This window comes from Sander lucioperca, chromosome 2, assembly GCF_008315115.2.
Source record: "Sander lucioperca isolate FBNREF2018 chromosome 2, SLUC_FBN_1.2, whole genome shotgun sequence".
In the NCBI taxonomy this organism is placed as follows: domain Eukaryota; kingdom Metazoa; phylum Chordata; class Actinopteri; order Perciformes; family Percidae; genus Sander; species Sander lucioperca.
The window spans coordinates 20,115,163-20,134,009 of NC_050174.1; the positions used below are offsets into that span (position 1 = coordinate 20,115,163).

The following is an 18,847-nucleotide window of genomic DNA, read 5'->3' on the forward strand; positions in this document are numbered from 1 at the left end:
GTTCTAATCAGTCAGTCAGGAATAGGCGTGGTTTGAATTATAAATTTCATTTCATGTTTATTTGAATAGGGACAGATGCTCTAAGACATAGCAACAATTCTCCGATCACAGCATTTATAGCTATTGCTAATTTCCATATGCCCGTCCCTAGAATGGCTTTTACAGTAAATAGCTGTTTACAAACTCACCTGACATCTCTCCATTAGTGCATGAATGGACCGTAGCATGTGTGTGTGTATTTCAGGCCTGTGTGTAGTGTGTAATAACAACAGAGTGTAAATTGTAGATAGATAGATAGATAGATAGATAGATAGATAGATGTTATTAATCCCAAACTGGGAAGTATTTGAAATGTGCCAGAGGCCAACAAATTTGTCCAGGGGTCATGCCCCTGGACCCTCCTATACCCTGGTCTATTGTTATACAAATCAGTGAGCGTGTGTGTGTGTGTGTGTGTGTGTGTGTGTGTGTGTGTGTGTGTGTGTGACACCATGCTGAAGATTATAACTTGGTTACTGATTAACTCATGTCCTACTTCCTGAAGCTGTCACATCAGATATGAATACATACAGTACTGAACAGAGATCAACCTATTCAGCAGCAGCACTATCATTCATTTACAGCTGGAAAATCCCACGTGGAATTGTTTGTGATTTTCAGAAGAGAGAATGATAGAGAGAGAAGATATTACACGTATAAATAGTTGAGTGAGATAGTGGGTGTGGAGACTGTTTTCTTTAATTGATTAACTTGCATGTTCTTTTGGTCAGACTCTGTAAATTATCCACAAAATTACAGTGAAAAGAATATGAACTGCCACAAACTAAAACAGGTTTTGATTCATGTTAAATCTGTTCCGTTGATCACTGGAATTCCTGAATGTGTGTTATTTTACTACCCCAATAGAAAACATTAACATTAAGAGTTAAGTGTTCAGGATACATTGATTTGACCCCAAATTACCGAGATGCCAATTCACACTGGACATGTTAGTCCAGTGTGAATTGGCATCTCACATTACCTCCGTGTTTGGCGAAAAAATGGGAGGTAATTTGCATTGGAATTTTTACTTGACTAATTATGGACAAGGCAGATTTGCACGGGATTAAATCCCGTTCTCGAAATCGAAATCGAACTAATTAGGTGCAAACATGCCAAGAAAACGTTGAATGATTGATGAATAATCAGCTCTGTTATACCTGAGTGATGCTTATTATCCTTAGAAAAGAAGGTAACCTGGTTAATGACCGTATAAATAATCAAAATGCCTCATTTTGATGACAGTCAGGTTATAGGCTGCCACTATAGGTTTAGATTAAATCTGGGTTAGGGTGAAGGTTAGTTAAAGGTATATATTGTAGTCAATATTGTGAGTTCAGCCAAGCCTTTCAAGTACAGTAAGGTGTGTGTGTGTGTGTGTGTGTGTGTGTGTGTGTGTGTGTGTGTGTGTGTGTGTGTGTGTGTGTGTGTGTGTGTGTGTGTGTGTGTCAGTGGGAAGGGCCAACCACAGCACCTGTAACTCAGCACCTAGGAGAACAGAGGGGTGGATGTGGACAGGAAACTAGAGAGTACTAGAATAAATGACAAACCAGACTAGTCGTGCTGTGGACTACCAACAACTCATTTTAGCTCTCACTTCTTGTATTTATGTGATTTGCTATTGCTACCTTTAGGAGAGACTTCTAAACTCTGCAACAGGGTGCTGACGCCAAGCAATTTACCTTTCTGGTTATAGGTTTATTGGCCTGATTCTTCAAACATACTCACTTCAGATGTAACCTCACTTCCACTTCTGGTTTTAGTGTAGTTCTGGATGAAGAAGGGATTATGGACTCTCCTCTAGAGAAGAAAGGGGGATTAAAAACCACCAGGTGAGACTTATTATTAACTGGCCCCATATTAGCACAGAGCTCTCCAAGTGCTACATTTGCATATAAACACAGAAGTATAACAGTGGAAGCTGAACGGAGTGTCACAAAGCGTTTTTTGTGGCTAGAAGGCTGAATTCAGGGGTTTTGGAGTGAAGAGGCTGCAAACTGATGCTGAAACCTTCTGAAGTCAACCACAGCTGGAAAGAGACGTTTCCAACAGGTGAGTCTATAGCATTGCAGAGCCAGTGGTGGAATGTAACAAAGTACTTATGTAAGCACCTTTCTTTAATACAAGTCCATTTGGACATTCTGTGTTCCTTCTCCAGTGCCACACTCAGAACAAACTTTACATGGTAAGAAGTAAACAGGCTGCCATCACAGAATGCGTGTCAGCAATGATTTGGGCAGCCTAGTACAGAGAAAATAGAAAGAAGCTTTGGGAGCTAGAGTGACTGACTAACTAGCACATCCAGGCTGGCTTGTGTGTCAGCCGTTAACTTGTGATCTAGTGAATGGTGAAAATTAACAAATAAATCATTTTAAGTAACTTTTTGTTGTTTGTTGTTTGTTAGGGTCAGCCTGTCAAACGTACTGGGTGTTAATGAATCCCAGACTTTTTCTGCTCATACTGCCCACACTTACGTTATCGTAGGGTACTGCTCACGCTGCCTGCTATGGTGGTGCAGTCGCTCACAACATAAGAAGCGGGACAATCAGCGAATGAGCAGGAATCATTGGCTTGAACGAGGACGTCAATGAGTGACTTTAGTCGAGACAGCCTGGCAGCTGATTACTGAACAGAACCGAATGAACTGTACTCTGGAACTGGGACATCTGCTGCTTGCCCCTCAAAAAGAACGACAGATTGTTGGCCAGTGACATTGCTGTGACATCGTACAGGGCTTACATAGCTTACCAACATACATTCAATGCATTCAAATGAATATTTTATCTTTATCTTTATCATGTATAAATTTTAATTTATACGTGATGACTGGTAATGGTTTGAAGAAAAGTTTTGTGGGGCGGGCAGCACTAGCTGTCAAACATGCGCATATATAACAGTGTCATGGAGAAAATGACGCCATTGCTAAAAGTATTAAAGGAACCCGCCGACTTATTGGGACTTTAGCTTATTCACCGGATCCCCCAGAGTTAGATAAGTCCATACATACCCTTCTCATCTCCTCTGCCTGACGCCCCCACCGCTAGCCTAGCTTAGCACAGATCCTGGAGGTAACCGGCTCCATCTAGCCTACTGCTCCCAATAAGTGACAAAATAACGCCAGCATTTTCCTATTTACATGTTGTGATTTGTATAGTCACAGCGTGTACAAATAACAAGGTCACATGAGACACAGCCAGAAAAATGTCCTGCAGATGGATTAAAGTAAGTGAGTAAAGGCTTTGTCTCAAGTGGCATGCACTTGATGGTGTGACAAAGCCTGTACTCACATGACAGCAGTTCTGAGCGCTGATAAAATCAGCCTACAGCAATTGCTGAACACTACGGTCCAACACTTTCTTAAAAGGCCCCATATCATGCTCATTTTCAGGTTCATACTTTTATTTTGGGTTTCTACTAGAACATGTTTACATGCTTTAATGTTCAAAAATACATTATTTTTCTCATACTGTCTGTCTGAATATACCTGTATTCACCCTCTGTCTGAAATGCTCCGTTTTAGCCACTGTCTCTTTAAGCCCGCCTCCCGAAAAAAGCCCAGTCTACTGTAATTGGTCAGTGTTTTCGGATCTTCCACATCTGCACATCTGAGTCTCTGCACCGTCACTGCAGCCGGGAAATGACTGTAACTGCATTGTAGCGCCACTTTCTACCTATATATAGTATAGTTGTGACATCACAACCGTAAGGAAGTCCGGACGGCCCATTTAGAGGCACAGTTTCTGATTCTTTCACAGTATTTATATCGCACCTCAACCTGCTATAACAAAAAGACATGGAAATCTCACTTTTTACAATATGGGACCTTTAATGCAGGAATATTGTATCCTCCAGAATCAACCAGTTCTCACTTCCAACGCGTAAAATACGGATGCATGGGCAGTGCCTCTCAGCGTCAGCTACGATGCAAAAAGCACCCTTCAGCGTGTGTATGGAATTGTCCTTTAAAACAGTGGTTCCCAACCTGGGGTCCGGGGACCCCTAAGGGGGGCGGCAAAGATCACAGGGGGTGCGCGAGTCTTTATCTGGTTTGAGGTTGAGGTAAAAAAAAAAATATTTGCACATGTTAAAGAAATTATGATACTACACTAGAATATATAATGTATACAAAAGTCTGTATAAAAACTATATATTTTTGTTCTCGCTTAAACTTGTAGGCAGGCTACTTAGTAGGCCAAACCTCCGGGACCTCTTAACCTCTAGTCGACCGTTCTCTGTGATATGTTTTCATGAGAACTTTGTAAGTGTACAGACAGTTTATTAAAAAGATAGTTTATAAAGACATTACCTTTGGGTATACAGGCATCTTGGGAAAACAGTCACGATCAGTCGAATGACGAACGCCATGCAACCAGTAACCAGTAACATAGCTCAGGCAGGGCTTTCGTGGTTCGACTGGTCATGTCTTTTTTTCCCAAGATGGCGATTGCCTGTATACCCAAAGGTAATGTCTTTATAAACTATCTTTTTAATAAACTGTCTGTACACTTACAAAGTTCTCAATGCTTCGGCTTACATGTAGGGACCCTCATTATGCTACCATGGAAGTGTGGTGCTATTTTGAGCCTTGTTAGCGGTATAGAAATAGCAACTTATTTTTACTTTACAAGTGCCCCGAATGCCTAGCATTAAGCTAATCAGTGGTTCACGCTAGGTTGTTTCGAACTAAAGAAACATTTGATTACATGAAAACATATCCCAGAGAACGGTTGACTAGATACACGTGTTATTAACCCCTAGGTTAATTTTGCGCCGGAATTGTCCTTTAAGATGACGTAGTATTAAGAGCGACAATGGTAGCGAGTAGTATTAGTATTTTTGTCCCACGTGTCACTGAAAGGTTAATTTTATAACCCCACCCACAATCTTTTCCTAACCCCAACTGTGTTGCCCGGAATGCAATAATAGGACTTTAGGGGTTTTGTCTTGATAATTAACATTTCTCTAAAGAAAAAATGTTTTATCAGTTTTATAAATGTATATACAAATAACACTATGGCAGGATATGGCAGGCGTTCCAAATGGCAGGAGGGACTTTCCTGTACCCAAAAGCTCAAGGGTTGGAGTCCTGTGATACCCTCAAGCAGGGCACTAAATCCCAACCAGGTTCAGAAGTTGCTAACTGTAAAATCTGACCATTGCGTGTGGGACAGGAAACTGGTCGATGTTTCAGCACTGAAGCATACGTTCACCTGTAAGCCAATAAAGAATTCAAACAGCTGGCTGTGATTGTAATACATTTGTTCCTCTTCAGGGGTTTGCTGTTTAGTGGAAATGCAGTGTGGCTTTATGTAACAGCTTTAATCCTCACTATGCATGTCCATTATCATGTTCACTGTGTATGAAAGTGCTGGTGCATTTGGCCTATTTCATTTTAATTTAGTGGATGCAGGAGTTTTGAACAATATGTCTGGTCTAGTAGTCTTCTACAGTACCTGCCAGGTATAACAACCTTTGAACACTCCCTACCGTGTTTGATATCTCTCTCTCTCAGAGTAAACATGGTGGTTGGTAATACAGTGACTACACCCAGACAAGGGTACCTGCAGTGACCAGTTTTCAAATTAAAATGTATTGATTATTTCTATAACTGCCTCAGTTTCTCATAATTTTTTGTCGTTATACTGTAGTAGTAAGTCAGGCTGTCTCCTTTTTTCGTTTATATAACATTATAGGTAAAAAAAACAAAAACAGAAATAATTTATGTTTATTTCTATTTTATTTTTATTAATGTTTCATTCAGCACAGGCAATATTATTTTAGTTTAGTTTTAGTCTTCAGTTTAGTTTGAGTTTTTATTTAATTTCAGTTGACTAACACTTCACTGCTTATTTTTGTATGAGTTTCAGTTTTAGTTTACTATAATACCCCTGTTTGTAAATTCTATTGGATTACCGTTATAATCCACCAAATGTCCATCAATACATAGTACTCACGCTCTGGTAGCTCTTTTTTGGGACAATCTTGTGATGTGCAAGAAGTGTTTATGTATCCACTTTCTACAGGGGTCACCATACTGAATGTATGGAACGCACCGGGCAGAGCAGCAGCTCAGCAGCGCTTTAAAGGAGAACTCCGGGCAATTTTTACGTTAATCTTGATCGCTATAAGTATGTGAGTACTGTCGATAGCAAAAAAAACGAGCCGAATCGGTGCTAGCTAACTGGAGCTGCTGCAGCTAATGCCGAGAGCTCCCACTTAGCTAGAACGGCAGTTTTGGGGGCATATCATAAAGAGTGCCTTTGTGCCTCTTAACAGACACAAAATGCAATTAAAATGTCTGTGCAACATGAACAGGGCCCTTACATGATAACAAGATGCGTTTTCAACTCAGACATTGTTTAAATTCACCTACCCTGTTAGCTGCTAGCTGCCGTCTGGGATGAGTGAGTGTGTTCAGCCAGGCTTCGGTAATAATCATCAAGCAGCAGTTCCCTGTGTATTTGTAGCATATATATCCATTTTGTGTGCGATCCATCTGGCGTTGGTGAATAGTAGTCTCTGCAGTGGCGACCTGTGTGTTAGTTGCCTTAGCCAGGCTAGCAGGGCCGACCGGCATCCTTTTAATTCCTCCCCGCCTTCCTCGCCTGCCGCGGCCGACAACAATCCACGGGCGCCCGCTGGTCTGGTGGATGTCCTCTAGAGGACAGTTCATGCTTTCGCAGCGAAATTTTTGCGCCAAAAAAGTTTATTTCCCCCTCAAAAATAGGTAATTGAGCACTGTAGTGGTTATGATCATATCAGTGACTATGTAACTACATGGAAACGGGCCAAATGATGCCTGTTTCTTGTACAATAATAGCGTTACTGAAGGCTAGCTCTAGCTCCATAGTTACGTTACTCCAAGCTTCTTCCCTTGTGAACACCTCCGCTCTTCACTCTTCTCACACCACGCTCCAATCTGCACACTGCTGTTTACCTTTTCCTGCTACAACTGAAATCCCACGGGACTTCAGCGCAAGACTACCGCCAGCCTTCTGTAACGCTGTTACTTTACAAGAACCAGGCATCATTTGGCCCGTTTCCATGTAGTTACATAGTCACTGATATAATCATAACCACTACTGTGCTCAATTACCTATTTTTGAGGGGGAAATAAACTTTTTTCGCCACAAAAATTTCGCTGCGAAAGCATGAACTGTCCTCTAGAGGACATCCACCAGACCAGCGGGCGCCCGTGGATTGTTGTCGGCCGCAGCAGGCGGGGAAGGCGGGGAGGAATTAGAAGGATGCCGGTCGGCCCTGCTAGCCTGGCTAAGGCAACTAACACACAGGTCGCCACTGCAGAGACTACTATTCACCAACGCCAGATGGATCGCACACAAAATGGATATATATGCTACAAATACACAGGGAACTGCTGCTTGATGATTATTACCGAAGCCTGGCTGAACACACTCACTCATCCCAGACGGCAGCTAGCAGCTAACAGGGTAGGTGAATTTAAACAATGTCTGAGTTGAAAACGCATCTTGTTGTCATGTAAGGGCCCTGTTCATGTTGCACAGACATTTTAATTGCATTTTGTGTCTGTTAAGAGGCACAAAGGCACTCTTTATGATATGCCCCCAAAACTGCCGTTCTAGCTAAGTGGGAGCTCTCGGCATTAGCTGCAGCAGCTCCAGTTAGCTAGCACCGATTCGGCTCGTTTTTTTTTGCTATCGACAGTACTCACATACTTATAGCGATCAAGATTAACGTAAAAATTGCCCGGAGTTCTCCTTTAAGATGACATAGTATTAAGAGCGACAACAGTAGCGAGTAGTGTTAAAGCCCGAAATTCCTCGTAGGGAGGTTGGTTGGGGTGATGGATGGGTCAAACAACACAGGACTTTCACCCAGGAGAACGGGATTTGTGTCCCGTTCTTGTCCCGCGTGTCACGGAAACTGACCTTTCATAAGCCCATCCACGATCTTTTCCTAAACCTAACTGTACCGTTCTTGTGCAGCATGTCAGTTAAACGTACGTTCCGACACAGAAAGTCAAATGTGACGCAAATAGCCATGTTGTTAGTGCATCCCATCACACAGCAGCTTTTAGGCATTTTCTGGGTTTTTTTCTAGCAAACAGAATTGACGAGGAGGCACCTTCACGCAATACAAGTCAATAGAGAAGAGAGTTCTATCTCACAAAGGCTCCGCCCTCTACTGGACTCTATGGTTAATACTCTCCTTCAATCCCGTGCACGCATTCACCCACTTTGCATAAACGTAGCCGGCCAATCAGGAAGTGCCTACTTGAATATGTGCACCCAGCACAGTATATAAGTCAGTGAAACCACTGTCTGCCATCCTTTTTTTTTCCTTCAGCGAACAGCGAATTTGCTCAATGAATCTATCCTCCCAGAGGGAGGTGGACTTCCTCTCAGTGGAGATCCAGGATCTGTTACGGAAGCAGGCGGTGTCTGACATCCCAACGGGGTCTGTGTCTCCTCTCCACTATGGGGACTGCCTTGGCCTGAGCCTCTAGAGTGCTCCTCTCTGAAGGCGCTGTCATTTAAGACAGCCTTGCTGCTTGCACTGACCTCAGCTGAGAGGGTGTGTGTACTGACCGCCCTGTTGGTGCATCCCGGTTGCTTGTTGCTCCGCGGTGACCGCAGCGTGGCTACTCTAGGACCAAATCCCTCCCTTGTTCCCAAGAACTTGAGGAGTTTGTTCAGGTTGATAGTTATTCAGTTAGATGCTTTTTGTCATCCACTCCAGGCTTGGGTCAGGTAGGCCAAATTGCATCTGCTTTGCCCAGTTAGTGCGCTGGCATGTTATGTGGAACGCACTGCCCTAAACAGCTGGAAGAGACCCTCCCACTATGGTCCGTGCACACTCAGCACACGGCGTCGCAGTGTTTGGTGGGGTGATCGTTGAGGACTTATGTGCGGCAGTGTCGTGGTCTGCTCCCTTTCCGTTCATACGGTTTAACCTCGTGGACATGCCCCCCCCTCTGGGTGTGATAAACCCACATGTTCCAGTGTTCCTTAATGACCCAAGGGATGTTGTGTGCAGGGTGTCTTTGCTTGTACTTTGGCCCCTGCAAGTTTAGGCCTTACTTCTTCGCCGTGGTGGCGTGGTTTTTCAGAAGTAGCTGGGCTGTGGAGTCGGCCAGGATTAGTGTTGTTGGATTGGTATTATCAGGGCGTTCATTTTTCTGACTCCACCCACTGTACCCATAGAGTCCAGTAGAAGGCGGAGCCTGTGTGAGATAAGCAACGGTTACGATATTGTAACCCTATTTCTTAGGGGTGTAACGGTACGTGTATTCGTACCGGACCGTTTCGGTACAGGGCTTTCGGTACGGTGCACGTGTACACCGAACGGCCGAACACAATCTTTTGAGTGCGGAACATAGGTCAATTTTCGTGTTTCCACACGAACATATTAAGTGGCGGAAGTTTCCGCGTTCAGCGCAAATCCCGCCCTGCAGCTGATTCTAAAGTTTTCATTGGTCATGTCAATATGTCAATCACTGTACAGATTGCCTACACCAAACACTGATCTCTAAACCTACCCGCCGTCACTGTAACCTAAACCAATGAAATCGACTGCAGGGCGGGATTTGCGCTGAAGTGGTTTGGGGAAAAAAATAAAAATCACACACAACAACAACAACATACATGTACAACAACATACACGGCACGCTTTAGCTCAGCCTCTCGCTAGCTAGCGTCATGGCCAATGCAGACAAGCCCATAGACAGTACGGACAAGCCGGAGCTTGAAGAGCCACCCATATCATTAAGGTCTCCTGTTTGGGAACACTTCGGTTTCCCAGTGAAATACGTCAACGGACAAAGACTAGTCGATAAGACGAAAGCAGTGTGCCGACGTTGCTAACGCACTTGAAAAGGCATCACGCGAGTGTGAACATCACTACTACAAGGAAAAAAACGACCGTAATTCAAACGCAGCTCCTGTTGGCATTTAAACAGACCTTTGCTGGTAATTCCGATCGGGCCAACGCAATAACGAAAGCAATTGTTGTTTTTATAGCAGCTGATCTAGGACCATACTCGGTTGTTGACAAGCTGGGATTGATAATGCTGCACTGTAATCCATAGTTATTTATTTATATTTTTCATTATATTTTATTATGTGATATTGGTTTGAGACTGAGAGTATTTTATTTAGTGGAGAACTTTGCAGCAGTATTTTTCTTATTCTTTTTTTATTTTATATATATTTTATTTATTATATTTTATTAAAAAGTGTTTTAAAAAGTGCAAACCAATTGTTAAAAAAAAGTTTATAATAATAAACAACCTGCAGTTTAATGTTTGCATTTCTTTCCCTTACTGTACCGAAAATGAACCGAACCGTGACTTTAAAACCGAGGTACGTACCGAACCGTGATTTTTGCGTACCGTTACACCCCTACTATTTCTATAAGCACAGGCGGAGCCCTCTATAGGGGCCCTGTCGCTCCTATGTCGCTCGCTGAAGAGGGTGTGGCAGACCGGCACACCGCTGCCTTATATACTATGATGGCTGCACATATTTGAGTAGGCATGTCATGATTGGCCGGCTACGTTTATGCAAAGTTCAGTGGGTGAATGCATGCTCGGGATTGGAGGAGAGTATCACCTATAGAGCCTAGAGTCCCACTGAAAGGCAGTCAGACTCAGAGCAGCTAGAAAGTCGATACTCGCAGTCACGTCACATTTGTATAGAATCTACATCAAAAGGGACAAAGGGAGCCAAACAATAATCAGCTTTACAGTAGCTGAGCGTATCACATCTTCATGGAATGAGAATGAGAAAGAGAGAGTGAGAGAGTGAGAGAGAGAGAGAGAGAGAGAGAGAGAGAGAGAGAGAGAGAGAAGAAAAGAAAAAATAAAACAATGTGGATTAGTTTCTGTTTGCTCAGCTGCTACAAAAACTCGCCCCGGGCCAGAAGGCAATCAGCAGCTGACCTGCAGCCAGTTTGCATGCCAGCTGGGACAGTTGTCCAAATAATGGAACAGTATGTGGACACCCCTGTGCACATGCTTTTGGGTAGTTTTGGGCTGTGGTGATTTTCGTAGTTTGGTCTCAACCCATTTGTTCCTATTAAAGTTTGACATTTTTGGGAAATGCACTTATTTGCTTTCTTGGCGAGACTTACATGAGGAGACTACTCTCACGTCTATATGCAAAACATGAAGCTAGAGCAAGCAGGAAATTAGCTTAGAATAAAGGAGTAAGGGGAAGCTTGATTTTAGTTTTTGTCACTTTCCTGTTTTAACATAACAATATCCCCGTGCACAAATCCAGCTCCATAAAGAAATAATTACACAGAACCAATCCAACACCACTGTGAGCCAGCCCTTAACACCAACGGCAGTGTTGGACCTCATTGATGCTCTTGTGTCTGAATGGAGAAAATCCCTGCAACAGGTTCAACATCTGGTGGAGAACCTAAATACAGAAGATGGAGGCTTTTATAGGAGCACAGTAACGCCCATGGTGACGCAATCACATGTTACACTTTCACATATGGCTGCAATGTCGGGTCTCCACATGCATTGGGCCATACAGCATTTTCTGCTGTTGCTGTACCTGACATTGTGATCACTTCGGATAATATAATAAGATAAATAATGTTTTTTTCAGCAGGAAAAGATCAGCTCTGAAAATAAAATGTGACCTGACGCACGCACACAAAGACAGACACACACACACGCACACACACAAAGACACACACACGCACACACACACACACACACACACTGATGACACACATGGTAACCTGAGCATGTGTGCATCTGCAGCATATGGAGGCTATTGAATTACACTGAAATATTAACAGTGCTATTGGTGGATAGATAGGTGCTCACACACACACACACACACACACACACACACACAGAAATACGTACACACTCAAATAAAGACAGAGACGTGCACATGCAGTATTTGTTTCAGATTATTCCTTTTTTAATCTCTTAATGTTTTTGTTCTTATACCCAGCCTATTTCTTTTTTATTTTAACCTCCTTTTTTGTCCCGTTTTCCCGCTCCACAGCCCTCCCTCCAACCAATTCATCCATCATGTCGGAGCCATCTCCAGGCTGGTGGAAGCTGACTTTCCTGAGGAGAAAAAAATCCCAGCCCAAGGTTCTGTATGAAATCCCTGCAGAGTTTGTTTCCAACGCCTCCACCGGTCAGCATGGGTCCGGCCCAGCCACTGGAGCTGCCGCCCACCAAGAAGACAGGGTGCACGACTCTCAGCTGGACGCCCGACTAGAAAGGATCATGGATAAAACAACGGCCAGCAAAGGGCGCCAGGTCAAGGTTTCTCACTCTGGGAGGTTTAAGGAGAAGAAGAAAGTGCGAGCCACTCTGGCGGAGAACCCAGAGATGTTTCCAGGAGGTGACGCTGCCAGAGATGACAATCAGAGGGCTGGGAAGTGACAGGACACACACTAAACATGAACAGTGATGCATTAATAGGGAGAGGTTAAAGCGTGGCGTTTGGGTTTACGGCTCTCTCTCCCCTTGTTGTCAGTTGATGGAGCATACATTTGGGAAAACTCTTCACCTTAATATCGTCTTAGAAGGAGAACAGTCTTCAAAATGGCCACAAAGACACTCATCAGAATAAGTTACATTTAGACTTTAACTTGTGGAAAAATGTGCCTATATAGTTTAGATTTCTATAGAGAAGATGAGGTTTTTCCATTCACTTCAATACAAAAAAACATCCAGTGGCCACTAGAGGCACTGGTGTCAGCTGCTGCATTATCTACTTGCTTATAGAACTATGGTGATTGCAGGAATTAAACTTCAATCTTTCCAGTACAAGATCTTCAACCCTCACCTAGTCCACTGTATTGTTTAGATGTACCGGGATCAAACATGTGACCTTTCCGTAATTGGATGGATTATTTAACTAGTAGACCATGCCAGCTGTGTGGGATAGCCACTATGACTGGACCTTTGGACCTCATGTGACACTGCAACTGTTCAGCAATGTACCTTGAACTCAGAGTCAGAATCCAAAAATGGCTTATCTTAAATTACTAAAAGCAAAGTTGATCTACCTTTGGAAAAAGACACAACAATAAACCTGAAGGTATCAAAATAACAGGGTAATCAATATTGACTCTAGATTGGAGATACATAATAAGATTCATATATATATATATATATATACAAGCATAGGCGTAATTTACAGGGTGAATGGGTAGGTTACAGCCCCCCCAACAATCAAAACTGGCCAGTGCAACCTGGTCTGACGAATTTGGCGTTGCCCTTACCGACAGAAGTTCCCGTCATCTCTACAGTAAGACATTTTAAATGTAAATCATCCTTCTCCTTCTTCACCCTCGGATGTGTTTTCTTCTGGTGTCGCGCCAGCCGCATGATGGAAACGTCATCAAACCCCCCCACTCGCTCAGTGTGAATTCTCCTGGATAATGATTCACACATGGGCTTAATCGGACATTACACAGACTTTGCACTGGGGAGCTGGAAGGAGAGAGTAATTTTAATGTCAGGTTCAATTGATTCGGAGATTTGTGGTGTCACATTTAGCTCCTCCGGGTAATGTAAGTTCAGGGTTGCGGTGCATGTGTGAAAGGGGCTACTGCAAGATATTTTCCTACTTACCCTTCGTGGTATCTATTTTCTTTTATCTGCTGCGATTTTTGCATATCTACTGCAATTTCTCCTGCAACTCCAATAGAATGGAAAGTTCTGTCACGCTTACATTTAAAACAATGACATTTCACAGTGAAGTTTTCACATTGACACATGAATAGACCCAATTCACAGCAGACATTTTGACTTAACAAAGCAGGAAAAGCACAGGTTGAATTAATAACTTTATTTAACCTTCTCTGTTGAAGTATGAACTGCTCCACAAAAGTTTGCAGACAAGTTATGAGACAGGAGTACATGGTGAATATGCTGTTTAGATAAACTGTGTGAACTTATTGACCTGTAAGCAAGCTAACTAACTAGCAGCTAACACATTTGTTAGCTCAAAGAGCTTTTCCCTCTCTTCAATAACTCTTGGATGAAATGATGTACAATCCCAATGTCAAGGGGGAGAAAATGGTCCTCTACATATAAACTAAAAAGAAGCTCAGGGAGCTATTGGGAGTGACTAGCACTATGTTCCAGCTGACTCACCAGCAGTAGTATACCTAAGTAGTAACTTTAATTGAAAAGTAGGCAATTAAAGTGGGCAACTGGCCCATATTGCCATACAGCAAACCTGGAGCAAGGTAGTATTCTAGCATAGAAAAACTGTACACACACACTGCTACACATTGCACCATGAGAGGGAGGAAAGGTGGGTTGATGGGGGCCTAGCAGTTTAATTTTACATCAAGACCACATAGCAGGTTTATCTGGCCATGTATCTATAGCTCAATTGGTCAGCTTCTTTAATATTTGAAAACCTACCGAAACACTCTGTCTTGGTTGAATATTTCACCATACCTTTCAAAATATGTTCACCCTGACATGTTAGCTGTGACATTAGCTGCAGTACTAAAGCATGTGTACAGTGGTTTACCTTCTTTTAATTAAGGCAAAATCCATGTCCATCCATCCATCCATCTTCGTCCGCTTATCTGGTGCAAGCTCCCGGATGGAGCTGCTCCCCCCGCAAAGTCCATGTCTTGTAATGTAATCAACATCTAGTAAAATATTAAATTTAACCTGAAACAGCAACATTCGTTGGTCGTGTATAAAGTTACAACTTGTTGTTTTATTAGTCCAACTGGGGGAGCGTGGATCTTTATATACACTACTGGTCAAAAGTTTGGGGTCACTTAGAAATTTCCATTCCACTCCATTATAGACAGAATACCAGCTGAGATCAGTTGCATTGTTTTTTTAATCAGGGCAGCAGTTTTCAGATTACATTATGTGCTTACATAATTGCAAAAGGGTTCTCTAATGTTTTCTCAGTTAGTTTTTTAAATGATATCAGATTAGTAAACAGAATGTGCCTTTGGAACATTGGATGAATGGTTGCTGATAATGGGCAATGTAGATATTGCATTAAAGATCAGCCACCCTCTCAGATCAGCTGGTATTCTGTCTATATATCGGAGTGGAATGGAAATTTGTAAGTGACCCCAAACTTTTGACCGGTAGTGTATATGAGTGTTTAGTGAAAAGGAATGAATGTAGTCTGGTTGCTGAAATCAGCAGCATCCATACATCCATACATTCATACACATCCTCTACACTAGAAGACAAACACTGCATCCCTAGAATACAACCACATCCAACAGCCAACCTGCACATGTTGTTGCCAGTAAAGCCCAGTAGAGGGCGGCATTGCTCTACCCAGAATCCTCATATTCAACAGATTCAATCAAACGCTCCTCTACTCTGGTTTTTTTGTGTGAAAGTTCACCTTAGAAGCTTGTTTTCTGGATAGATGTCAATCTCTCTTACGGCATCTGGATTATAGTTAAAGAGGCTATATGTAACTTTCAGTTTGTGTTGATTCTTTGGACAAAAGCGGTAGTGTTTTTACCACACTTTCTGTCATAAAGCTCTTTTCTTTACGGTGCTGTATTGCCCACTGTATAGTACCAAGTAAGTGTTAAAGGGAAGTCATACAGTTGCGATAAATGTTTTTCCTCAGACAGAAAATCATTCATTTACAATAAGAGAATACTTTACAGATGCATCATTGCATTTCAAGTGTTGCATACGGTAACTTGGCCTACTTTGGATGTATCGTGAGCTAAACCAGGTATCACGGTCACTGGGTCACGAGCCAAAGCATTAAGAGATTGTTGTAGCAACCAACATAATAATAATAACTTAGATTAATATAGCGCATTTCATGAAACAAGAGAAAATAGTAGGCCAACACAAACACAGACTTAAAGGAATAAAACGTCCACGCTAAATGGAAGGGGTACATAATTTAATGTGGGCTACTGACGTACAACCACATTGTAAAGTTATTTTATGAATGAAATAGACATATTACATACCTGAGGGCCAATTCGGGGTGGGTTTTGAATAACTTACAATCCCGTTACTGTCTCCACCTGTTGAAAGCCCAACCGAGTATGACTCGTGTTATCGCCCATTGTCTTTCACTTCCCCTTTCCCTTTTTGCTTTTAGTTGTTCTTCGTTTAATTTCCGTCGTTTCTGTGATGGTCCTGCCCCGTTATCAGCCGTAACTACAGCAGATAACTTCTAAAATAACATTAAAATACAGTAAGGCCTACATAAAGAAATCTCCAGTCCTGCTTCCTTTTACCTGGCTCAAAAGGCTGGATACTACTAACCATAGACTGTATAATATTAATGGGCAAAGCATCCGGTGTGCCGAAGTGCCTTAAACCTGCATTCTATCTGAATTCCAGCAGGGGGTGACACGTGCGGTTGCAAAAGGAGGTCGGTTTCTGTAGAAGTCTATGAGAAAGTGACCCACTTCTCATTTGATTTATTACATCAGTAAACATTTTCATAATGAGTTTATGGTCTCAATTGATAGTTTTAAGTCTTCTGCAATACAGAATGATGTTCATTTTTTGAATTATAGTCTCAATGATTTTAAAATTGACGATAAAGCAGGGGGGTGTTGTGGCCGGGTTGTTCAGTGGGTAGAGCAGGCGCACATATACTTAGAGGTTTATGCCCCAACGCAGAGGTCCAGGGTTTGAGTCCAACCTGTGACGATTTCCTGCATGTCTTCGCCCTCTCTCTACCCTTTCTCACCTAGTTGTCCTATCCATTAAAGGCAGAAAAGCCCCAAAAAATAATCTTAAAAAAGCAGGGGGTGTTTTAGGGCGTGGCTATGATGAGATTGACTGTCTTATATGTAATATAACTATTGGACAAAGATATATTTAAAACCTAGCGAAGCTAAATCTTACCTCAAATTAATTAGGCTAGCTTTCAGCAGCAGTTGCATCCAGATGGCCAGTGAAAGTGTGTAACGTAACGTAGAGTGTAAGCAGCGTTGCCAACTCTCAGCTATAACATCACAGTCAGATACCGCCCAACAGTCTATGGCTCCTCCCTCATGTCTAAAATTGTCACATCCGCAACCATGCGCCCGTAACGGCAAACTAGACGACTCATAGCAGATCTCCACAAACCAATGGGTGATGTCACACATGCTCTGTCCATTATTTTTACAGTCAATGATACCAACACAGGCTTTCTGGTGTTGCAAAGAAATCTGTGACCCATCAGAATGTGTTACTGTAGTGCCACTATTAGTCTCATTTGCTGTTACAGGTCATTTAAGACCATTGTATGAAAAATGACAGAGCTTCAAGAAACATTATAAACATCTAGTGAGTAGATAAACTGCCTCTCAAAGACTGTCTCTTTGATTACCAATACCAGTTTTAATTCTGGGAGAAATGAATGTGAACATGTTGATACTGTATTCTTCTCCACTGCTAAAGTGCTCCCACAGTTGCTGTGATCAGCTTGGCTCCAAAACTTGGGATATGTATGGGCTTACTTTTTTTTTGTAGATTAATTGTTTTATAAATAAAGTTTGTCTGATTTTAAAAGCAAATGATTTGATCTTGTAATTGTATTTTTGACGTATATCCATGCCAAGTATAACAGCTATCAGTAATAGAAAATATTTCAAAAGAAGCATTACCCCTGTATGCACAGAGTTGCTGTGGTCACTTCAAACCACAAGAGGGAGTCCCCACTCCATCTAAAAACCTCATCAAGATTCCTGTTTACAAAGTGCTTTGACAGACAAGCAAGGCAGATGAGGTCAGTGAAAATAACCGACAGCTAAACAGTGGGGCCGGAAAAGCCCAAAACAAAGTAATGAGAAGACAAAATAAACACATAGTCTGTATGTACATGTATTGAATACATATTCTAAACACTAAACACACACACACACACACACACACACACACACACACACACACACACACACACACACACACATACATACATACATACATACAGTACATACAAACATACATACTGTACATATTATTTGTATAGGCTATATTTTATTAGATACACATAAACTGTATATTGTTTGCTTTTAGGGTGACAATCAACATTAAAGAGAACACCTATAGAGAATTATGTAAGGGATAATGACCTGCTTGCTCTACATTATCCCGCTTGTTACACAGCGACTTACTCTTACGTACCCTTACTCATCAATAATTTGACACAAAATATAGATTTTAAATGATTTTATTGATTTGAAATTGTCCTCTAGAGTCTAATCAGAACTGGGTCCATAGCAACAGTCTGTTATCAATAGCAGCGGTAGATAGGGCAGTGTATCGTTCAAAAATCTTCGATACTGCTTCCGATACTGTGACTTCGATACCGCTCCCTGAACTATAGTTTTTTTACATACCAGTTTTATAAAATCCCTTTTAACAAAAACCAAAACAACAAATTAAAACATTATATGTTACGATACAAATCTCTTTTCTCAGCTCCTTCACACCTTTGTGACGCACACTGTGGTCAAGTCTCTCAAAATACAACAACACACACGTGAGCCCGTCTCTGTGTGTAACGTAGTGTTTTGCCTGCATGTTTCTACGACATGTAGACAGCCAATCAGCAGCATTATTAGATCTTGCTAGAAGCATGCTGCATGCTTATTGGCTCACTGACGCTGAAGAGATTTACTCCTTAGGTATTGAAAGTGGGTATTGAATGACGAGGCCTTTTTTGATACCTAATACTAAGGAGGCAATTCGATCGGTGCCTAAAAAGTATCACACTGTAGTTTGGTACCCAGCCCTAGTGGTAGAATTCCGTAATCGAGTATTCAACAAAGCCGTGCAGTAAAAAAAATATATTACCATGTGAAATAAAGAGGATGAAAC

At 42.0% G+C, this 18,847-nt stretch overlaps 1 protein-coding gene across 1 annotated transcript; it reads left to right on the top strand.

The window, feature by feature from the left end:
* The first annotated feature begins 1,560 nt into the window (after positions 1-1,560).
* prr15la (proline rich 15 like a) lies at positions 1,561-13,168 on the top strand. Its single transcript, XM_031317966.1, has 3 exons — positions 1,561-1,871; positions 2,000-2,091; positions 12,051-13,168. The coding sequence occupies exons 2-3, from the start codon at positions 2,040-2,042 to the stop codon at positions 12,437-12,439; spliced, it is 441 nt and encodes a 146-aa protein (XP_031173826.1). The 5' UTR covers positions 1,561-1,871; positions 2,000-2,039; the 3' UTR covers positions 12,440-13,168.
* Positions 13,169-18,847: the final 5,679 nt, after the last annotated feature.